A 25,243-nucleotide genomic window follows, 5' to 3' on the forward strand; every position below is an offset into this window, starting at 1 on the left:
AGGGGAAAAAAGAAAAAAAAACAGCTTGATAGAGGAGATGGATAGATGCCTCGCAGTGTTTCCATTAATGGAGAAAGCATTCATCACACTGCATGTCTGGCTTTTATACTGGGAGGCTGTAATGAATGAGAGGGAATCTGAGTAATGCCTCGTATTTGGTGGTAATAGATGGGTTTTGTTGCACTTGTCAAGGCTTGTTTGTGAAGCCCCCTTTGAAAACACTGACAATAGAAAAGCATTTAGCTGTGCAAATAACAAAAGGAGCCGCAGTGAATAATTTCTAGGAGCTGTTGTTATTATTAAGCCTTGTTTCTTCACTGCAGCAGTGCAAGGATTAGACTATAGAGAAAGTAATAATAATAATAATAATAATAATAATAATAATAATAATAAAAAGACACACTGGGACCTTTGCTTCTCTCTCCATGCTGTGATTGACATGGAGGTGTCCTATAGAGGGGGCTCTTCTTTGAAATTCTCCCGTCATCTTAACGTGAAACCATGTGTGAGATTGCCTTGTTATCGCTGATCTCAGACCTATATTTCCCCTCCTCATCTCTGCTCTCCTCTCCTCTCACATCGTGCAAAGCTAGATGATGAATACTGAACTCTCCAAAGCTTACTGGGGTGTTTTTCTCTCTCCTATTTTTTGTTTTGTTTCTTTAGACTCGATCACCTCATTCTCACACACACGCATACACCCGCACTCAAATTCTTTCAGAATAAATGTTGCACCCCACAGCGCAGCCCAACTTGAGACTTGCATAATGACTTCAAACTTCTGAATTGAAATTGGATGTGCTGACTCATCTGCTGGGTGTGTCTTTTTTTTCCGTTTTTTCTTTTGACACTTCGGCACGCCTCTAGTGTCTGACGATTTGCATCTTCTTTCCTTTTTCCTGTTTCAGCTGCTCTGTGGTGCTGTAACTGGCACTTTTTATATTCTGAGTGGTTAAAAATATCGGAAAATGATAATAGAAAAGCAGCGTGTGGCTTTTCTAGCACTAAACAGTGCAGCATTAGGCTGTTTCAGCACCACGGACAGCGCAGTAGACTCACCAAGTTTGTGGACAAACAGGCTTGAGTTGCTTTTTCTTGCTCTTATTACAGTTCCCTGCGCAGAAATGTTCATGCCTCTTGAATTTTTTCACACTTTCATTATTTTGTCATTCTTTGACATGTAGCTACAGCAAACCTGTTTGCATATTATTAGGATTTTGTGTAAAAGAAACAACACCAAGTAGTGCATCATTGTGAAATGGAAGGAAAACATTTTTACAAATACAAATGTGAAAACTGTGGTCTGCAGACATATTCAGCCTAGTCTGACACCACTGATACTGCACAGCAACTTAAAAACACCATTCCTGTGGTGATGCATGGGAGTGACAGCAGCATGCTGTGGGGATACTTTCTTTCAGCAGGGACTGGAAAGCTAGTCTGGGCTAAAATGGCTGAGACCTAAATCCCACTCAGAATCTGATCCAAAAGGTAAAAAAAAAAAAAAAAAAGAAACTCTCTAAACTATCCGACTGAACTTGAACTATTTTGCAAAGAACGTTCAAAGCTTAATTTTTAAAATGAGCAAATGTGGTAGAGACAAACCCTAAAAGATTTGCAGCTGTGATAGGTGGTTCTACAAAGTATTGACTCAGAGAAGCTGAATACAAATGTACACCACTGTTTTTTTAGATTTAATTTCAGCTTTAATTATAAAAACCATCCATTGTTTATGTTCCACTTCACAATTAAGGATTATTTTCTGTTAGTTCGCCACATAAAACACCAAAGAAATACATGGACATTTGCAGTGTGAGGTTATAACATGAACAAATTAGAATATGTTCTTTCTTCCAGTGGACTTTACCCATCTTGAGAAATAGATAATTTGCTGCAGGCTCTTTGCTGTTTACCAGTTTTCCCCTTTTTTTCATTTTTTTTTCAGAATGATAAATTATTTGCCTAGCAGGAAAAACAAAATGCTCCGCTCTCCCTGTTTTAAATTTAGTTCCTGAGCAAAAACACAATTTGCTCTCCCATTTAAGACCTCTTTTGTTCAGCTATTATTTGTTGCACAAAAATCACTCTGCACATTAATACCCCCTTTTTTCCACACGCCTCACAGCTGCTTATCATACCATAAAGCCCCCGGCCCAAACTGCTTGCAGCATTTTAATTCGACAGGGACGTGTTACCTGTTGTGTCTGGTCGTGCCTTCATCCCAATTTCATCCCTCTGCTGCAGAGGAGACCGCTGCTTAGGAAGGATTAGACATTGTTTCCCTGACACGCACAGGCCTCCCATCCCCAGCCCTCTGATTGGCAGACATAATCCCCCCCCTCAAACCCCACTATTCACCAAGCCTTCGTTACCCTGTCTCTGGAATACGCCACGGTCCACTGCCTCCCTCCTAAAAAAAAAAAAAAAAGGGAGGGCTGAATACAGGGGCTCTGCTGGCTGCATCGCATTAAGCTTGCAAAAAAAAAGATATATATGAATTTGGAATGCAATCGATTTGGCGGCTATCAGTTGAATAGATGCAATTCAGACTGGATGCATGGCGTACATGTATATATAATGCTGGTTGGGAGAGGGGGAAGTGGGCTGCAGAGAGTACTTGTGTGGGGCGACAAGAGTGCAGTGAAAAGTGATTCTACTTTGCGTAGAATGCACCCAACTCAGCATATGCAAGCTTGCATGCGTTATTCACTGTTAAACCTGATGGATTTGTTCACATGCAGCAAAATAATCCAATTTTTATTATTATTCAACTGCAATAATCTCTGGGAGTGTGACTTTTTCAAAGACTTTAGAACCTGGGAGTCATCTTTGTAATCTTTTGTACTGTTTCTCAAAGAAAGGTTCTTGAAAACTTATGTTTTCCAGGTTTGGCTAAAAAAGAAGCAAAGCAAAAAGGGGATGAAAAATATTTGAGTTTACATTTAATTGTTTTGTTATATAGAGAGTCTGTCGATAAATTAACATATTTATAAAATGAAGTAATTTTATATGAATATAAACAAGTCAAGCAAGTTTCTGTCAAACTTTTTTTACATCTCTCTTGGTCTCAAGCCCTGCTTAGATCAGTTCTTTAAACTGATTTTGATACCATACACATCATTTTAAAAATTATGTTTAACCCTTTAAAAGAAAATATAGAAAAATAGTTCAGAAAATGAGTTTGAAGTTGGTTCAAATGCTGAAAAAATAAAATGCCACAATGCTGAATGACAAGCCAGCTTCCGCATGGCGTTGTATCATGGTTTGTAGAGGATATGGTTTATAACAAATGAAGAGATCAGCTTTAGTTGTGTACATAAACAAAAAAATTACTTCCATTTTGTTCTTTGTGAAGACATTTTGAATATAAATATATAAAAGATTTTGGTAATTGGGTAAATGTTTTGTATTGAAATGTCACCAGAAGTGTAAACAAAAACAAAATTTGTGGAGGGTAAATGTTTCAGCTTCAGTCAAACACATGACTAAAGAATAGACATCTGTTTTTCAGATGAGAGATAAATTAAAATTTCTATCGAAAATTACCTTTTAAATTTATTCATATTGAACCGACATGCTTTATCTTTTATTCAGCACAGTACAACTTGATTTGTTTGTCCAACTAATTGATTCTTTTTTTTTTATTTCTTTTATTGTTGTATTAGTTACTAAAATAAAACTTTGTCTTCCACAATTTTTAAGAAAAGAAAATCTAAGTTTTCGAATAAGCTTGCACTAATAAGAAATTTTGTGACTGGAATCTGATCACCAATTTGGTAATACAAATTTTAGCTGATTCTAATGTCATTGTAGAACTATGAATAACAGCAAAATACTTTACACCAACATTCTGAATTAAAGTGGTTTGGCAAACGTTTTATAGTAAAGTAAAACAAAGACCAAAGACTTTAAAAAAATAGTTTTAGAGCTGTGTCTCTCTGCTTCACAGATTGTGGGACATAAATACCCATAAAAATAACACCACTAGATAGAAGTTTATTTCATTCACTCCTTTTACGAAATAGACCGCAAAATAGACAATAAATGATCAAACATGAGTCTACAAAAGATTGAAATATAGTAGTTTACAAGCAGAGAACCACCTCTGTGAATTTATATTCATATTTTTTCCTGAACTCTCTTTGTCAGTTTCTGAACAAACAGTAGCTAGAAAATAGAAAGTAAACTTTTCTTCTCAAAGTCTTCTTACAGCTTTTCTGCCTCCTTTGCCTCCATTTTTAAACTCCTCAGTGATCCTGAATGTAGCTAACCGAGTCTTGTTCCCAAAGTAAAATCATCCAAACCACAGATCTTGTCAGCTCCCCTTTTAGTGCTTATGTGTGGGACATTCACTGGTCAGTGAAAAGATCTGCTTTTCTAGCTTCCAATCAGCTAATCTCTGACTGAAATCTCTGGTTGATTCTGGTTGGTGTTGTCTATTAAAATGTTGTGAAATACCCCTTTACCACATGTCTGAATGATATTGCAGCCTAACTTGTGGAACATACACGTAATATAACAAGTACAGTAAACCTTTTGGTTGTATGTCAAGAATGTTATAAAAACAGAATTTTTAGAGGAAAATGTATTAAAAAAAGTCACCTCAATTTACACTTCTGATGTCTCACAGGTTAATAGCCTATTATTCTGCTGGACAAGCTTATTTGTGATTATCTTTTTGGAAGTAATTGTGACTATCCTTTTTCAAAGATTTCCTTGTGGTTGACAGGCAGGATGAATGAATGAATCAGATATAGTGAAAGCGGAGCATCACCTCTTTGCCCGGCCTACCTATATACCGCTTTTAATATGGGATAAAAACATGGCACATCTGGGTATCATTGTCATTGTATTAGCCAGCTGATCCCTGACATCAGTTTATGAGTCTGTAATCTTCTCTCTCGCACAATAGGCGGACTGAGCCATCTAACCCCCGTCGGGAAGAGAGCCATGATACAGGAATAACGTTCCACCCTAAAAAATAAAAAAAAAAGGAAGAATAAGAATCTCCTTGCCAGCACAAACTCTAAGCTCCATAAGACTTGCCCTGGTTTAGCAGAATGCACAAACACACACACACGCACACGCACAGACAGGCTGCTACTTGCCCCTCCCCCTTTTTTCTTTCTCCATCTTTGTCTCTAGAGCGAATTCAATTTTGTCTTCTCCAACCGACGGCTTAAATGCAGACAATCTTATCAGCGGCTGTGCAAGCAGTGAGGGACGTGATTGAAACACCCCTGAAGTATTTCCAAAGCAGACAAACCTTTCAGGAGTCCTAATTGTGTCTGTGTGTATGCGTGTGGGTGCAAGTGTATGTCTATGTGTGTTTCTCCTTGGTCAAACACACATGCAGAGATATGCCAACATTATTACACCCTTCCCTACTTTGATCCTTGGTATCTTCCTTCTCTTTCCAGAGTTGCTCAGGAATCATAATTTGCGTTTTTTATTGTTTAATTACTATTTTTAGAATTTTGATTGATATACAATAAGCAATCACTTGAAACTGCTGGTAGGAAATGATTATTTTTCCTTTTTGCTCTGGCTTCTTGTTTAAAATGGTCTCTCCGTTCTCCCTGCAGTCGTACATGGAGGACCACTTGAAGAACAAGAACCGTCTGGAGCGCGAGTGGGAGGCGCTGTGCTCCTACCAGGCCGAGCCCAGCGCCTGCAGCATTGGCCAAGGCGAACAGAACTCCAAGAGGAACCGAGCTGATGCCGTGGTCGTTTGTAAGTTTGCTCAGATCTGTTAGTTTCGTTTTTTGTTCTGTTTGGCTTGTGAAAGTGTCTCTTATCATGTCCAAGACGGGAAGAATGAAGGGTCAGCAATGTGTTTGCATCACTTTCTTTAAACAGATGGAATATAAAAGCAGACTGATAAACAGGCCAGAACAATACTTTGGAAAATATGCGAAGCAAACAATCATTGGCAGCTGTCTTGCCAAAAAGCATATGGCAGTGAGGGTGACAAAGTCATGACTACACGTTGGCTGAACAGTGCATCTGTTCATCCTTTAGCCATTGAAACCTTCCCTTTAGGTTTGTTTAAATAAAAATGTGGCATCAGGGACCTGTTTTGTTTGGGGGGTTTTTTGGATACTGTAGAAAGCAGTTGCAGTGACAGTTGGTCACAGCTATAAGTCTGGCAAGCAAAAGCAGCACTGGCTTATTTAAAACAAAAATATAATAATCCTAACAACTAGTCATTCATTTAGAGAAATGCAAAATGCAAGAAAAAAAGACGACTCTTCATTTATACTTTCAGACATTCCAGTCCAACTAATCACAAGTTGCCCAAATGGATTAAGATTTGTTTCTGTTCTATTTTCTTCCATTTTACTTAGTTTTGTTCTCAGTTGGGTTTTTTCCTTGTGTGTTCCCGGTACTGTCTCTATTTTGTTTCTTATTGCTGTGTTTTCTAAGATACTAAATCTCTGCTTTGTAGTATTCAGTTTAGCAGGTTTTTAAAAGTTCATCTTACCATTTGAAATGCTTCAGGTTCCTATTTAAATCGAGGACCTCTTTAAAGAGTTAAGCTAAAGGTGATGAACTTAGCAAAAGAAAAATCAGGACTTTAATGAAAGATGGCTAAAAGTGTTGACGTGAAAAAGTAAATCCACATCCTCTAATGGCCAGTGGGGGCAACTCCTGTAATTATTTAGCACCTTTGAAATAATGTGTAATATATGTATGACATGGTTCTGTTTTTGATGGTGATTTTCTTCATATTGTTAATTATATATCAGTAAAAAAAATCAGTGTAAAGCAAAAATAACATGACAAACTTCATGATTTTGAGAGAATCTTTAGCCCAGCAGTACTTCAGTCTATGTCCAGGATGTTCTTCCTCTGAGTTTTGATGTCCTTGTTAACATTATTGCCACCTACTGGCATGGCATAAGTATCTCAGTCTATTAATTGGTATTTCAGAGTCCATCTGGACTGAGATTTTTCTCCAACTGTGGAAAAGAAATATCCAAATTAGTGCAGATAGCTCACAGACCTACTTATAAAAACATTTATTAAACATCAATGTAGGCTATTCTCTAGGGTGGAGCCAAATGAATGTTGACTAAGTTTTAATCATGCCAATTTGTAAGTATCTTTTAAATTCAACACTGTGTCTCACAAGAATACAAAACAGGTTTTTATGTTTGTTCAATGGAGATTAAGTAGCAAAAGTGAATTTGTCTTCATTGGAAATAAATCTTGAGGTTTTTTCAAGTTGGCATTGTTTAGAAATTTCAGTTTGACAGTTTAAAACCGAACCTTGTTAGGGTTAAAAAAATGTTTTATTTAGGATGAAGGGAGAAGTTTGGAGACACCATGTGTGTTTTTTGTGTCTGATGAAAGTCTGGTGAAACTGAAGGTCCTTCAGTTTTCTTGTTCTGGTGCTTCTGTTCAAAATCCTGCAGTTGCTGTAGAGGAAGCAAAGGATGTTGAAACTTGTACAAATGAATTATCCATCTTCATTACAGATGATCATTCCCGGATCACCTTGAAATCGGAGAATAACCACAGCAACTCGGATTACATCAATGCCAGTCCCATAGTAAGTATTGCTTATTTTAGTTGCAATACATGCCTGTGCTCACACCCGTTTCACATTTTGTCATGGAACAAACACAATCCTAACAGATTTAATGCGATAGATCAACACAAAGCAGCACATAATTGTGAAGACATTCAGTCAGATTGAATGAAAGCATTATAGGGACAATAATTTCCAACCTCAGATTTAGATCTGGACTTTGATTGGATCCTTCTAACACACGAGGAATCCTTTTCAGAATGGCTCATTATGGCCATGGTATGCATCTCTTATTTGCATTCTATGACAGATTTACATCTAAGATGGTCCTCTGTCGACTAAGGCTGAAGAAAAGCATCCGGACAGCATTATGTTGCCACAGTGTTGTCTGTTTTGAGCAACTAACACATTTTGTTTTCCAAAGAGTTACATTTCTTTGCAATGGATTGTATTAAGGGGTGACACATTAAAGGAAGCTAATTCAGACAAAACACTCTTCAGAGTGTGATATGTTAAAACATATGAAAATCATTTTTTGTCAGTTATTTATGACTTTATATTAGTTTATGACATTAAATTTGAATAGATTACTGAGAAGTTTGTGATTATAATGTGAGAAAATGTGTAGAAGGCTAATGTTTTTTTTAAAGGACTGTAAATTATTTTGCTGCTGTAACTTGTTGTCTGAATTAAATTTTTGTTGATCCATTTTCTTTTGTATTCCATACAGCAAGCATCAGTAAATTTGGTCTTGTCAGATCACTTTTACAACCAATGCCTTGCTTTCCACTCTCACTCATGAAAAATTACACATTTTCTGACTGAGTAAACACATCCCATGCAAATGCAGAAAGAACTTCATATTGGAGAGCACTACGACCTATTTTTTTGTCTGTATGTTTTATTTTCCCCAAAAAACATTGTCAGCCATGATTTCCCCTGAGGCCACCGAGAAGGGATTCCATCAAAGAGAACAGGAAACTATGCATTTCAAATACAGTGCCAAAATTTTCTGAGCCGACAGATGAGGATGGCACACACACAGCTGCTCTAAAAGCCTATTACTCTTCACAAACCAACAATGGAGACCTATTTATACCGCTTGATTATGTACCAGCATATTCATAGAGCTATATTTATCTTAAACAGTGTCAGGGTGCAACATTTAATTTCATAGTTGGCAAAATTGTCACTGAGTTTATCAGTCAGGAATAAAAGTTTGTAAAGATTCACATTAGAACAGAGATTTTTTACATTTTTAAACAATTCAAATAGATTTTTGCCGACCACCATTCTGAGCCAATTGAAGGGAAATGGGCTTTCAGTAAATAATCTGGCACTTTGTTCTGGGAATCAAAGGTCATGCGGGGGAGGGGAGCATATATGTGCTCCCTGCTGAGCACAGGGTGACATCTAGTATTAGAAAAAAGGCCAAAAAAAAAAAAAAGCAAAGGCTCCACCACGAATGATGTGAGAGCTCCTGGATGTACAGCATCATTAGGGTGAGGAATAGTTCAAAGGAAAGTGCACACACAACCCTCATCTTGGCATTTTTTTGCAAAATTTCAGCAGAGTTTCCACCCAATGTTTTTGTCTGGGACTCTGGGTTGAGCTTAGCAGCCATTTACTACCCAAACCCTCTATCTTACAGAAAAGCAGGATCAAGGCACGGTGTCTGAAAGCTAAGATGTTTCTCCTGGAGCAGATGTTTCGTTTGAGCCGTTTTCTGTCCAAGCAATTTCACTCGAAGCCAAAGGAGCACTTCTTTGCATTTCTCTTTTGTTGCAGTCTATCTTCATTCCACAACGGCACAGGGAACCACAACTGAAATTTAGGGCTGCTCTTTCCTCTTTCATGTTTCTGCTTTAGTATTCATGTTAGGATGCAGGCGCAATAGCTACAGCAGGCCTGCATCCTTGAGATTGGCTGAAACGAGTGGCTAGCATTTGGCATCACCGTTTTATTTCTGTGGACTTTTCTTTCTTTCTCTTTTTGTGTCTAATGTATTTGAGGAATTTTAACCAGGAAGGATGAAGGGGAAACTAAGCAACATAGTTATGGCTTGTATGTAATTTAAGACCTATTTTTTGTTGTGTTTTTGCAGAGCATTTCACGTTTTTTATCGCTTTTACCTTCCATAAACAACAAGCTGATATTAGTAGCTTTACTTGTCAGGCTGTGGTAGCTAGTTTGCAGTCCCCCACTTAGCAGATTTGCTGTTTGCAATTTACTAAATAAATTTTAAAGACAGTCGAGTTTATATACAAGACACCATGACTATCTAATATTTTTAAAAATAGGAATATTTAAAAACAGTCAACATTGTTTTTCCAGTAAATTTTAGTAACTTTCTTTCAGCCAGCTGAGCAGCAGTGCAGAGTCACAGGTGAGAGAGGGGCAACCTTGTGCCAGAGAAAACTGAGGTTACTCCAGTAATATTCCATTTTAGGGAACCTTAAATTGCACATTTTAAAATCCTTAATATATCAAGGTATTGATATGTACCATGTAATTGGCCTATATATACTGGAAAATATTTTGAAAAACATAAATAACATTTTTAGAACTGAAGCTGCAACTTTCCAAATAGTAACAGACTCATGCTTATAGTAAATATAATATATAGCTATTCATTGAAGCCAGGAAAAAATACTCCTAAATTATTTTGCTTTTGATGGTGAGAGCCAAGGCCAAAGTAGGCAGAAAGCAAAAATGATGTAGTGGATTTTAATTTAACTGTTCACTGATTGCACTTCAAGTTGATACAGTTTTTTAAATGCCGTAACTCAGTAACTGTTTAGTCTCAGTTTGGTTGAAAAGTCAAACTTTGAAAAAAAAAAGAAGAATTCCCTTTTAGATGTCACACAAACTTTTTGTCAAACTTCATTCAGAAAGTTAAACGTGTATTAATAAGACCTCCTTGTTATTCTACAAATATTTACAGATTTATTGTTCTGCTGATAATTATTTTTCTTAAATAGGTACAGAGAAACCTTTCTTGATGCTTGGATACAATATGTTAAAAATACATATATTTTAATATGCAGGTAGGGAATGAGGCTTTACTACATTCTCACAGTAATTCCCACTCCTTAATTTACACCATTAGTCTCCCTCATCTCAGCCACTTCTTGGCTTTGAAGCCATTCTACAAAGTGTTGGAGAGAGGGTGTGCATGTGAAAATACTAATAAGCAAAATCTCATTGAAAATCAGGTGTATAAAGTCAGATTAGTCACCAGATTTGCGGCCTTTTTCCAATCATAAACTTCAAAAAGATCTGTTGCATCATAAGCTTTGGAAGTGCTCACAGGCAAAGTTCAGTGTCTATATGTTGCCCTCTTCTACGTATGCAACGTTGGGGGTTATAAGTTATAAGAATGATTGGAAAAGTGGATTTCTTTCAGTGGATATTTTTGTGTTTCTGCATCCATATTGAAGCTTTGATGAAATCAGACTGAATTTTGTCTCACACCCTCTGTTCTTCCTCTCCCAGATGGATCACGACCCTCGCAATCCTACATACATTGCCGCCCAGGGGCCACTTGCTTCCACTGTGGCAGACTTTTGGCAGGTAAGGCTTGCCCACTTACCCACCGTGCAACTTTTATTTTTATTTTTCACATTTACTTTTCTGCAGTAAAAAGAGCTGTGGGTTTTTTGTGGGTTTTTTGATTCTCAGTATCTGCAGATAAGGGAGGATCAATGAAGTAACATAGCAGAAGAAATATTGAGTTGAGCTCACAGACGTCTTTGCATTTGGTGTGACTTAAAGTGGACAAGAGTTCTTATTTTCCCTGCCGGTTGCATCACTTTTTAATATTGCCAACATCATCAAGGTTTATTGACCGTTTCTGCTACACTTCACTCAGGGATACACAGCAAATAAGGCATATGACTAAGTTTTACTGTGACATTGGGAGGTAGCATTTTTGAAGGGGTTTAGGTTTACAGCTGCTCTGGTACAGTAGATTCACTTCTGTTACTGTTACTTTGCAATTTAACCCCTTTTTATGGGGCAGCATCTAAATCCTTCCTGAAAGAGCTTTTTTATCATGTTGGCTATAGGGAAAGGACTCTGACATCACAATTTTATGCTCTTGGTGTGAAGTAGAAAGGCTTGTACACAGCCAGCAAGTCAATGTGGGATCTCACGTTTTACCCTGAGTTGCCTTGTTTTAAACATAAACAGAAAATAATCTGATAATGTTTTGTCAAAATTCAGCTCTGACATTCCTGTGTGAATTTGGATCTTAAGCTTTCTAGTTGACTCTTGAAGGCTTTGGACGGAAATAGATATTTGGATTCTACCTAAAGAAAGTTAATCACAGAACATGAAGTTGCTACATTTCACTGTGCATGGTGTTGTGATTATGCTCAGTGCAGGTTTTTGGAATAGTGGCTAAAAGATAATGTTTTATTTCATCAGCCGATAACCTATTCTCCAAAAAGGTTTGGGGATTTTTTAATTTTTTTCCAGGCCCAGAAGTTTTCTTGGAAGTAAAGACTTTTGTCCCACATTTTTACTGGTTAGCCTAGACATGTTGACCATACAGTGGAATGCTGTCACATGTTAAATACAAGTAGTATTTTTGGAAACTCCTGCACGTCCTTCAGGGTTGCCATTCGCCTCCCTGACCAGTATATATAGTCTTTTCAGTAAATCTGTACAAATTTACAGTTTTCGTAATATCACTGTTGTGCATGTTATATAAATTCATTCTGTGTAATTATTTGTACCCTTCTCCTGATAGATACATTTGTACAATATTGCATAGGGGATTATATGAGGAAAAGTCAGAAAAGTTTAACTAGGACAGCTGACTTTTATTTCAGGTTAATCAGGTTCAAAATAATTGATGGTAGATATGAAACTGAATATTTTAACAAGTATTAGTTTAAGAGTGTCTATACCTAGGTTACTAAAGCTGCTTGTCTTTACATGTTTACATCACAGATTAGTTTTTTGTATGTTTCTTCAGGTGAACTGTAATATGTCGTATACATGTGTGTCATGTATCCAATTACATGATTTCATTTGATTATCATCATAACAAAAACAAGAATTTAAAATGAGTGTATTGACCTTTGATAGTCACTGGATATCTTGAAAACAAACAGGATAATTAAATTATGATAAAAGCAAAACTATTGCATCTATGAGCTAAATGGTGCTAGTTTTAGCTCACATTTGCATTATATCTGAAAGCCATTTCTCACCTTGTCTCTCAATGTAAATAAAACCTCCCATCAATTACTGCATATGGAGGCTGTCATAAAACATGTCAGGTTGGGTTGAAGTGCGCCTTAAATGATGCACGGTTGCCAAATAGCATTCTTCTGTGTTAATAGGACAGCACTGTAGTAATTAGTGGGTCCATCACCTCCATATGGTGAAGTGACTCCAGATAGACGTGACCGGGCTGTGGAAGTGAGAGGCATAAATCCTGGTGGACCAGCTGGTCCTGCACTCTGCATCAGAGGCTGAACTCATTTTGGAAATCACGATGATACTGAGTTTTAGTTTGAAAGGAGGTGTTTGGGGCTTGAAGAGAGCAGCAAATTTAGAGTGGTCTTGTCCTAAGCACTAGAAAAATAGTATCCAGAAGAAACTTGTAATAGTGTAACTTCTATTGGAGGTGAGTAAGCAGGAAAACAGAAACTTTCAACTGAAGGAAATAGATGCCAAGACAAGGACTTGTAGAACAAAATTATTTCTACATACATTGACTTATCTGGACACCAGAAGCTAAAGAACTTACTTACTTCGAGTCATAGCAGTGGAAGTGTCATAGTTTTGGGGATAGTTTGTTTCAGCACTTGGCCACCCTACCATCATAGAATCCACCATGAACTCTGGGGGTGCTTGATGAAAATGTTATGTTCTCTGTAAAATAAATGAGATGAAATAGAACCGGGCTCTGTAACATGACAGTGGCCCAAGACATTCCAACCATACCACCAAGGACTGGCTGAAGACTAAGAAATGGAAAAGTACGAACTGACAAGTCAAAGCCCTGATGTTGTTTTTGATATATACCTACAAGAAATCCCTTAAACATCTCACAACTAAAGGTGGGGAATGAAAGAAACTTTCCTCAGAGATTGATAGATCTGGAGAACTGAGTATACTATTAAGTATATATATATATATATATATATATTTCTTAGACAATGAACTCAACTCGTAATCTTTCCCAACTAAGCACAAAATAACAAAGCAATGCATACAGTTTGATTGACATGCAGAATGTACAGTACATTTGTTTATTATTCAGTATGGTGAACATTGGTTTGTTGCAGGACTGAAAAGAAACACACTTTCACCCATTAAAAGCGAACAAAAACAAAAAAACACTGGCACACTCATGCAAATGGACCATGCAGAAGGCGAATCTTTTTGCTCTCTCCTATCTAATCCACGCCGGGCCCCAGGCAGTGCTCTGAAAGGCTGCTTGGCTCTAATCCTCTGCTCCTCATTCCTCCATCCCTTCATCCTTTACTTTACTCCTTCATCCATCTCCCCTCTATTACCTTAGTACTGCTGGGCCTTCATGCCTGCTTCCCCTCAGAATGAGAAGCCAATCTGCATGAGTTCACCGAGTAAAAGTCAGTGGGTTGATGTATGCTCTGTGGAGTTTAGAAACTCTTAAACACATTAAAAAAAAAAGAAAGCTTGTGGGGGGGGGGGGGTTTAGGTAGAGATAGGACATATAGGGCTCCACTTTTACCTCAAATGGGCTAAATTGCACAAGACTAAATTAATAAATTTTCCCTCACATTATCACCTTGCCAAATCTCATCACATCTTGGCACAGTTGGCACAGTTGGCGTGTAATGTGTCCACTGGGCTGGATCGCAGAAGCTTGTGATTAGTGTATAGTCAAGGCCATTGTGTTTTTATAGCAATCATAAAACCTGCATTTCCTCCTCATTTTCCTAATGGCTGCCAGTGGGCCTCTATGTCTTCCCAAGGACGCATTAGATCGCGATAAGATGAAATGGAGCGGCAGTGGAAAAGATGTTGTGATCTCGATCCGACGCCGGAGAGAGCGACAACAGGCACTCCACACCCCCACTCATCCGCCCAACATTCACCATTTCTCACATGCAGAGAGGTGACATTTATTCATACCTCTTGCACAAAGATAAAGAAAACAACTTCACCCTAATACAAGAATGCAGCGCAATGTGCTGCTCTTAATGACCCAGTTCAGGTGCACATTAGTTCTTACTAAATCTGAATATGCGAATCCCGATTGTCCTCTGATGTGTGGATGCGTTTCTTTTCTCCTAATGTTCAGATGGTGTGGGAGAGCGGCTGTGTCGTCATTGTGATGCTGACCCCTCTATCGGAAAATGGAGTAAAGCAGTGTCACCACTACTGGCCTGATGAGGGATCAGACATCTACCACATATATGAGGTATGCAATAACAGGCATAAAGTCTGTGTGCCTGGAAAAACTAAACTTAGGATTTTGGAAGCTAAGTTTCCAAAATCTCTCCCTTGACTAAAAGGGAGATTTCTTTTAGATTAAGAAATCTCCCTCTTGACTAAAACAATAAACATAGCTTGTTGCAAAACAGCAGCAACATGTTAGTACTATATTTTCAAGCCTCACAGTGTTTCTGGTTGTTTTCTGTCAAAACGTCCATGCTATTTTGAAAACCCACCCAGATGTCCAAAAGCTGGATCCAAGTGATGAAATCAAACGTTTGTCAAATGTTGATATTTGGTTATTTTAGCACTGTTGAATTTCGCAAGCAAAAACATTTATATTGAGTGTTTGATATTGTTTTAAATCAGAACTAAGTGCAGAACTTGTTATATTTTTCTCAAAATGTTCCAAATAATTAAAAATCTATTCTGAGCCAGAAGATACATTTTTCTCTGGTTTGCCAAATAATCAGAGCATCACACAAAGATGTGTGATACCGGTGACAAGTGGGCACCTGTCATCAGTTTTTATTACAAGTGAAAATGTCCAAATGTTACTGGCTCCTTTCTCTGATTTAGAATATCATCAATTGTTTTATTAGACACAAAGTGATATAGCTCAAAATTATTCCTCACAATTTACCATAGTCAAATTTACCCAGAGTTCTAGATGAAAGACTTGTCATAATAAACTAGAAGACCAAGTGCTTCCTGATGCTAGAGCTACATGGTATTTGTAAATTATAAATAAAAGGATTTCAGGGGAGAGGGGAGTAGCCATCCAACTTTTTTACACAGTCTAAGCATTTATATAAGACATGTAGACTTCATCAGGCTTAATATAGATTTATAACAGAATGTTATTCGTATAACAGGTATACAAGATATCTTAAAAGTGCTCAAAATATGCAGAAGACAGAATATGTAAACCAGAAATACTAAAGGGCCAAGATCTGGTGCTCTTCCACTCAACTTTCCATTAAAATGCTTGGATGCATCCAGCTCCTTTAGCAGTGATTTTTTTTTTGTGGCTTATACTCCTGGAAGGTTGTCATGATTGTATAGACCAAAACATGGTCATTACATATTATTTTTGCACTTGAAATAATTTTAATGAAACATTTTTAATATTTTGATTTATATGATTATAGGACAGTTATTTGTAAGTCAAGAATTTAAAATTAATAGAACAAAGTTCCTGAAATACATCACTCTTTGGTTTTTGTAGCATAGCTTCACTTTTGTAATTAGAGTTACTGAAATAACTGAACTTTTTGATCACATTCAAAATCTTTGAGATGCATGTGTAAATTTGTAAAAAAAAACAAAAAAAAAAACTACATACCTACAAACCAGGTATATTCCATCAACATTAAGAGCTAAGATGCAAAAGTAGAACTAAAATGTTGTGAGTAGGACGATTCATCCCAATGTTATCTTTTGTCTGTCAAAAATTGCAAGGTAAAACATAAACTCATTAAGGAAAATGGGTGTAAAATTTTCAAAATCAGCAAATTACGAAGCACCGCAATTCTGCAGAGGTGTTGCTCCTTCAAATTATATGTCTGACTTCAGAATTTCTAGTTCCAACAACAAACAAAGATAACCTAAAGTTTATTTGTCTTCTCAGTTCAACACTGAAGCATGTGCATATTCATAATGAGCTAATTACTCTCACATTCTTTGTTTTCTGACTTAGTTACGTCTCATTTTGTCACAAAATGACTTTAATTTAGGAGAAGGAGGAACACGAAGTGTTCAGCAGTACATGAAGAGTACAGCAGGTTGTCCCTAATTATGCATAATTTCTTCAAAAGTTTCTTGGCCAAAAAAAAAAAAAAAAAAAAATCTCTTGAAATGTAGCAAGAGCCAGCTTGTTTAATTTGATTGTGTTAGCTAATATTTGAGCAGATGTGTATTAGAGTTATGCTTACTGTGCAGATTAAATTCATTTCTGCCTTTGTTTTGGCAATATTTAGGTCAATTTGGTGTCTGAACACATCTGGTGTGAAGATTTCCTGGTCCGGAGTTTCTACCTGAAAAACCTGCAGACCAACGAGACACGCACAGTGACCCAGTTCCACTTCCTGTCCTGGATGGACCGCGGGATCCCCAGCTCAGCCCGGACACTGTTGGACTTCCGCAGGTAGAGAGAAGAACCCAAGAGTCTTGCCTAGCTAAATTTCAGACAGATTTTAATATTTACAACTGACCTTTTACTCCTCGCTTGTTTTTTAATCACCTTCCCTTATCCTGCCTCTCCGGTTCTTCTTTTTGCTCCCTCTGCCTTTTTTTGTGTCCTGTAGAGAACGGTTGTTCTTAATAAGGACCCAGTTTCTGTCCCATCCCTTTCATCCCAGGCCGATCTCCCTCACCTCCCTCCAGCACATGTGATGCAGCAAATTAACGGCTCCACACTGCCTGGCTTGGCTTGGGACAAAAAGAAAGAAAGAATAATAAAACACCTAATTCAAACGCCCAATTAAATGAGAGCTGTCTCACCAAAACACAGGAGACGGGGGCGGAAAGCTAGTGACTGAATAACCTCACTTTTTTCTCCATATAATGTGTTCTGGCAGAAGAGCGAGAGTATTCCTCTGGGAAAACCCGAGAGGGATAGGCAAAACCCTCCAAATGAGAATAGATGCATCTGATTTGTGGATGGAAGTCTGCCCCTCTCGTTTGTAATGAGAACTTTGAAAGATTGTGTGATGTTCACACACTTACCTAAGCCGGTTTGTGCTATTTCTTCCAAATTAATTTCAGTCGTGTATTTATTAATTGGTGTGTAGGTTTGAGCTGTTTAATTTACCTGCACATTGTTTGCTCTGCTGAGATTCAGTTAGCTTTGACTGAGCTTCGTAAATGCCACTGTAGGTTATTTAAAGCTCTCCGATCCACACAAGGCACTCCAACACACTCAGTGTTTGTGGTTTTTGGCCGTGTTGGTATTTTTGCGGTGGCCAGTGTCATTTTTGTGATGTTGCAGCTAGTAATATGAGCCCAGTTGCATAGTCACAAAAGTGATCATTGGAAACTGTGTCTCCTCAGCCAGGCCTGTGCACACACTGTCTTTCTTTCACTCCTGACTCTGTTCCCCTTCCCCTCCTCTCACTTGCTCCGCCCTATGGCTTGCATGGGAACTTCAACTATCTTAGTAGGTTGTGTTTAATTTTCATGTTCATTTGTACAACAAAGTATCCGAAAGACGTACTCTGGACATAATAAAATTTTAATAAAAACAAAAGAATGCATGCCACAGATTTATTTAACTAGACAGCTAATTTTGTGAACTGAAGTTGTAACTTTGTACAATGTTAGCCCAATTAAATTCTAGCTTAGAAAAATCAACTGCCTGTAATCATTAATGGGGATAAAACATCAAATTAAGCAAAAGCTTGCACATTTTTTAACATTCCAATGCTTATTTGCTTAATGTAGGTTTGCTATTGGGAATACCATTGCCAGTAGCAAGCCTGCAATTGGCATTTTTTTATCAACAGACATGCTAACTCTTGAGGATGTAAACACCTGCAAGAATTAGCATGTATATTTGTAAGATACCAGCAATCTGCAGGCTTACTGTTGCTGATAAAAATGCAAATTATCTAATTCAAATATCTTTAAGCTTGTCAGACTTCCGTACAGCCTTCTTTGTCTCCGTATTGAGCCTACAGTACATTCTGACAAGCTTACTCTTGAAAGGGTTAGAACAAATTAGCATGTCTGTAAAATAAACAACCAACTACAGGTTGACTACTAGCAAAATTAAGGTTAATTTACTAGATAATGTTAAAATGTATTATTTGTTATCCCGTTGTAAACCAGGAACAAGCTGTTTGTCTTGCATGTAGAAATGCTAATTGTTGTTTGTAGAGTCTCAAGAGTTAGCAGAAATAAACAGTCTACATAATGTAGCTTCCACCCTTTGAGCCATACAAAGCAGACTTACATCTCACAGCAACAAGTTAGGGAGGAGGTTTTGCTGCACCAGAAAGAAAATAGATTTTCTGTTATAGCACAAAAACAGTGATGGTAAATTTTGTAGTTTTGAAACCAAGATTTTATAAAATTGTAAAATACTTTCAAATGGTTTTCAGTTTACTCATTACATTAAATTCTTTTCGATGTTTATTGTAAAAAAAATATTTGTGCAAATCTATGTTGACTTTTTATTGTAGACATTTCATAATTCCATATATGTTTATTTCATATTCCAAATATCACATATTGAAACACTATAAAAACAAGAATGTTGCCAGTAAATTGAGATATTTCACTATTGGAGAAATGAAAGGAAGCGAAGAGGCGCTGGTGGAAGGTCTTGGTGTAGTCTGTTGCCATGGCAGCAACGGGGTGTGAAAAGGCTTGTTGGCCTTCACCGTTGCTCGTGGTGTATAACATTCATAATTGGCCGAGGTTAATGCGTTGGCGTACCGCAATCACAACATCACACCGCCACGTCCATCACCCACACGTCAGAGAGAGCGATTCACTGTTACAAACCTGATGATGGATTTATTTACGGGTTTCTTTTTGACTGATTGACAGGAGGAGGAGGATGCATCTCAGATTTGTGTTTGTTGCTTTGATTATTGTAAATTTTTATTCAGATCCAAGTGCACAAGTCCCTCTTGAGTCATATTTGTTGTGATTATCGCCACTTTTGTTCAACCAAGAAGAAACTGTTCCAGCCCCATACATCTGAGGTTTTGTCATCAAGCTCGCAGCAACATCATCTTTTCTCTTTTGCTTTATTCCAGAAAGGTTAACAAGTGCTACCGTGGCCGATCTTGCCCGATAATTGTTCACTGCAGGCAAGTATACCTACTTGGGGTGTGTGTGTGTGTTACACCTTTATATTTTAAAATCCACTCTAGGTCCACTGCTGTTTATTCCTCTCTGTTTCTTATGTAAATAATGCGGCACAAGCTTATTGAATGGTAGACCATTCCATTTCCCATCTGGTTGAGTTAGTTAACCAGCTTTGATTGGCTTGCATTAAACACCAAGTATCTGTCAGACCACTTTTGATAGTCACGTCCTGTTAAGTCATGCATGGGGCCAGTAAGCCTGCTCTTTCCCTCTCTAAGGAGCCGAGCATCTAGCACTGGATTAATGAAGCCGTGGCGCTCAGGCAGCTCTCCTTTTTTATTGGCCGTGCCTTTATTAGAGAGATGTCCACGCCTTGTTTGCAATTAACATGCAGAGCTGCTGAATGGCCGGCGGGCACAAAGGGAGGCTTTTCATGGGGCTATCTCTGGAGTAATGGAAAAGCAAGGCTCTCCAAAAGCTGTTCTCGAACCGCCCCTGGCCTCTCAACCTCTCCTCTGCTCCTGAGGTGCATGAATTTAAAAGCTTTTGTCCCCAGTGTGCCTTAGAAAAGCATTCTCTCTCACTCTCTCTTTCTTTCTTGCGTTCTCTGTCTCACTCTCTCTCTCCAACAGTCACTCTCAAGGCCACACATGCGCTCATGTGCAAAGGTTTAGCGTAATTACATTTATTGGAAATATTCAGATCGGTTTGAGTATTTCTCCCAAGAATGCTAAGGACTTAGATCATTTTCTTTCTCCTACTTTACATCTAGCATCGTGTTTTATGCAAATAAAGAAGTGTGCTTCTGTATGCATGGACTAATTTGTGTTTAAATATACTCAAAAGTCTCACAGCAGATGCCGATGTAAATGAGCAATTTGTTTCCTCATAAGAAGAACACTCTGAGATTAAAGCGTCTTCTGCCGCCACCTTAATGATCTCTGCATCTCTCCTGTCCCTGCAGTGACGGAGCCGGCAGGAGTGGGACCTACATCCTGATTGACATGGTCCTCAATAGGATGGCTAAAGGTAACGATCAATGGCTCCCCTTTTCTCTCTCCCGCTGTTGGTTTGAAACCCTGGCAACGCAAAAGCCTCTCATTCTCCTCGGAGGGTCTTGGGGATCCATTAGAGGGTGACTTCTCTGAGGCCTGGAGAGGCAGCGGAGACGAGGGGGTAGCTGCTGGGAGTGGGGAGATCAGAACAAAGAGGGAAGACAGGGAAGGGAAATGAAAAAGAAACCTCCGCCCACATTCGTAATTATCTATTTAAGCAACCTTCACACTGTATTGACCTGCACCGGCAGCTGCAACATGAATTTAGATAGCACATGCATGGAAATGAAATGTTTAAAGTAGAAAATGTATTTAAAAAATAGCTGTTTGCTCTGCTGGTTCCAATCAATATTTAATATTTAATGGAACATTGTTGATTTTGTTATTGATTTATTCTTAAAAGAACGGTGTTGACAATTTCTTTTTGCAATTTATGCAATTATGCTGCTAACTGTGAACATAGTTAGCACTGATGGAAATCTTCAAGGTGCTTTATTAGTTTTGCTTTGTGCAGCTTTGAATTGGATTATCTCTGTATAGTGCTCCGGTGGCACAAACCTGCAGTGCTTTGCAGAGGTATTCAGAAATTTGGAACAATCACAGACTTCAGTGGGATTTTATGTGCCAAATCAACACAAAGTCAAGTCATTATCAAGTAGATGGAAAATTACACTTTTTTAAAAAAATTCTGCAAATAAAAATATTTGCATTTGTATTAAGCCTTTCTGAATCATTACCCATTTGGGATGTGTCTCTGCATATCTTTACCATTGTCAATTATTTTTGCAAACTAACTCTAGCTCAGTTTGGATAGAGAGAATCTGTCAACAGCAGTTTTCATGTATTGCATCAAATTTCCCATTGGATTAGGTCTTGACTTTGACTAGGGCATTCTAATACATGACTATGCTTTAACCTAAACCATTCTACTTTACCGCTTGTGGTATGTGTATGACTTTCTGGAAGATTTTTCTCCAGGATTATCCTTCCATTCATCTTCCTATCAATTGTGACAAACTTATAAGAACAGTGGCGTTTACCATAGTTGATTAGTTTCTGGTTTTATTTTTAGTCTTTATAGTTTATTTTATCTTTATTTTTATTGGGTGTTTTTTTGTTGAATTTTATTATTATTCACTCCTTGATTTCATCTGCTTTGGTCCTGTACAACACTTTGGTTCAGCAGTTTTTTTTAATGTGGTTTATTAAATACAATTTATTTGGATTTTCTCTTTTCAGGTGATAGAATGAACTTCATGAGTTGTTCAAAACTTGAAATATTGTTTTTTACAACGTAACCCTTTAACACATCAGCAACTTTCATCCTGACCTGCCTACTGCGTTCCTGAGTCTTGATAATGCTGCTTGTTCTCTAATGTTCTCAGACAAACCTCTGATAATTGTCCTTCCATTTCACAACCATCCCTGTAAAACATGTTGCAGTCTACGGTTGTTACACAGCAAAATGTAAAAATCCTCAAGGGGCAAGAATACTTTTTGGAAGGGGTTGTAAATAAACATATTTTCTGAAACCACCAGCTAAAACAGAAGTGGAATAGTTTTAGTCATCTTATTCTGCATGAATAAACAGTTTAATTTGTCTTCTGAGTTCTTTTGAGAAATCCAGGTTGTAAGCATCTATTGTTGCCTCAGACTTTGTCCCTCCATGGCTTAGGCAGCTCTTTGGCCCCTGATCTTTGCCCTTTACCCCTTTAGCGAGCCAGCCCAGTCAGAAGAGGTTAAAAGGACGCCTCGCTGCACTGTCTGTTAAACAGTAATAAGACTGACCCTTCCTGGTGCAATTCAAGTACCTCTGTGACAAATGTGCCGTTGCCTGTGGTGATGAAAACTGACTCACCGTCCGCTTTCAACCTTTTGTTTTCTGCATCTGGAATCAAAATGCATGAAATGAACGTTTGCTCGCACTCCAACAAGCTTTCTTTTTCCCTTTCGGCCAGAGAGCTTTCTCTTCAGTGTAACTTTGGATTCCAGCTAATCTAAGACATGAAAGTCCTGTCGGAACGCTGGAGTACCTTTGAGTGCTTCGAGTCCCACTTTTTCCCCTTTTTCTCTCCCACATACAGGCATAAATCTATTCTTCGCTATGTTGTTTGCTTCCCTTAGATGCATTTTCTAGATCCCTCTTATTCTCAAATCAGCTCCAGCTTGCTTTCACCCCATACATTTGGAGTGGTGTGAGATTTTCCTGAGTAACATCAAAGACTGAAAGGAAGCTGATTACAGGTGAAGCAACTGTTGCACAGGTTAATCATTGAAATCACTGCTGCAGAGCAAACCGTTATAATAAGCGAGTCGGACGTCATCTTTTGAATGTGATTCCTGTAGTGAATGCAAGGTGTGCTGTATATTTTATGTCCCCAAAAAATCTATGCATATTTTATCAAGAAGCAGTCCATGGCTTCCATCCAAGTTTTCTTTTCCGAGGATGAATGTAATAATTTTCAATCGCTGTGCTGTTCCAAAGGGAGCGCAGCACGGCATAAAGAGAGATTGACAGATGTGAGCAGGATTACTGCGTCGCTTTGAACTCAGTCCAATTCTCGCTCTGTTGCAGGTGCTAAAGAGATTGATATTGCCGCTACCCTGGAGCACTTGAGAGACCAGAGAGCTGGCATGGTCCAGACAAAGGTAAGTTTCCCTGGCTTTGAGTCTGAGGATTGGGGGAGGGGTGAGGCGGGAACACAGGGAGGGCAACGGGGTTTTAGGCGTTTTAGAGTAATGATTGTCTGCTTCATCCACACAGGATCAGAGGAAATGATGATGATGCTCTACTTGATAACTGCTTTCAGGATTAGAGAAATATTGCTTGGGGGACAATAACTTCACATTTATCGTAGGGCCCAAAGAAAATTACCCAAAATTTGAAAGAAATATGTTTGCACAGTCATATGATTTGAATAAATTAGATGGATAAAGTATTGCTGAAATGTGTGATTACTTCTCCAGGGTGTAAATATTTTTTTTCAAGTTATGAATGATTGTCAAATCTACATGAAAATATTCATCAGAATATCATTTAGAGCCCAAAATGATTTACAGTAGTTCCCAACGAAAATATCCACAGGGATTTTTTGCATTCTGGAAAAGTCTGGAATATGTTTAAAGTCTTTTGTAACTTAACATCCATCCAACCATCCTTCTATTGGTTTTAAACTCGAAAAATGCTGAATTTTAATACAAAAATGTGTATGAAACTTGAATCGGCAATAAAATGAAACACTAAAAAAATCTAGGCACATGAATTTAAAACCCTGTTTCATTACTTATATCTTGCATAGTTGTAGTAGATTTGCTTTAAAGGAATCATTTGCCACAACTTGTTGGATAGTGTCCCAGTCTCACCTTACAGGCATCACAGACATTTCCCTGTACAGTTCACATTACAACAGCCATCCTTCTTCATCCTCAACTCAAACACAAAGACTTTCCCATTTTTGTTTTACTCCCTCAGTTTGTGAGGATGATGATAATAAAAGTGACGCTGCAGTGGGTGATAGTGGGAGCTGCTTGCTTACACACTGCACTGTTTCTGAACGGTCTATTAAAGCTGCCTTTCGAGCTCTGTTCTCTTCTCTGCAGAGGAAAGCCTTTTCAAAGACTCTCTTTTTCGGTTTGACAGGAATTACAGCGGTATATGGTTGATTCCTCTTTGCACACTCGTTCAGGCTCCTCAAAGAAATTAGATCGTAATGAGGTATGAAATGTAGAGTTAGCTTCATTTTTTCTTATGTTTAATGATTTTTCCACTGTTTTTTGGTGGTCAGATTTATTTGTCTTGGTAAAGATCTCAAATGAGATGTAACAACAGCAGTGAAATTTACAACAATTTCTAAGGAAACGTGTTACAATTAATATAAAGCTAATATTGGTCATATCAAATAGCTAACGAGCTCTGACAGTTTCACGTCCGGATGTGGTATTTGAACGTATAAACACACATTCGGTAATGAAATGCACAGCACGGCGTTATTGACGGTATTTTAGATACTAGCCACTGCATTCAGAAATAATCCAACATAAACCCCAGTGTTTACTCGTGGAGAGAAAAACAAGATGTATTTCTAAAAAGTAAACCTCGTGTAAGTTTCAATCTGGGTTTTAGATGAGAAATTCAACTGATAAAGATTCCTGTTTATCATTTAAATCCTTAAATGCATGATTTTATTAATTTTACTTCTAATTAAATTGAGTAAAATTGAATTTCCTAATAAGACAAATGAACTTGAATTACTGGCAGAGGAGCACAATAGACACACTTGTGTTCAAAATAATAGTGGCACGTTTAAAAAAGTGACTAAGCCTCAAAATAAATGGTTGAAGGTCAGGCAAACAAGTTCTTATTTCATTAATCTGGCCTGTCTACTTTGATTTAGTCCAGTCT

At 37.9% G+C, this 25,243-nt stretch overlaps 1 protein-coding gene across 1 annotated transcript in view; it reads left to right on the forward strand.

Annotated features, from left to right (window-relative positions):
• ptprn2 (protein tyrosine phosphatase, receptor type N2) overlaps nt 1–25,243 on the forward strand; it is a 147,087-nt gene that overhangs the window by 117,405 nt on the left and 4,439 nt on the right. The window contains exons 14-21 of the mRNA XM_005798577.2: nt 5,586–5,733; nt 7,482–7,555; nt 11,030–11,107; nt 14,838–14,957; nt 16,951–17,117; nt 19,735–19,788; nt 20,751–20,815; nt 23,417–23,490. Coding sequence (XP_005798634.1) covers nt 5,586–5,733; nt 7,482–7,555; nt 11,030–11,107; nt 14,838–14,957; nt 16,951–17,117; nt 19,735–19,788; nt 20,751–20,815; nt 23,417–23,490 — 780 coding nt within the window. The remainder of the gene's footprint in view (nt 1–5,585; nt 5,734–7,481; nt 7,556–11,029; nt 11,108–14,837; nt 14,958–16,950; nt 17,118–19,734; nt 19,789–20,750; nt 20,816–23,416; nt 23,491–25,243) is intronic.

This window comes from Xiphophorus maculatus, chromosome 21 (genome assembly GCF_002775205.1).
Source record: "Xiphophorus maculatus strain JP 163 A chromosome 21, X_maculatus-5.0-male, whole genome shotgun sequence".
NCBI classification, from domain to species: domain Eukaryota; kingdom Metazoa; phylum Chordata; class Actinopteri; order Cyprinodontiformes; family Poeciliidae; genus Xiphophorus; species Xiphophorus maculatus.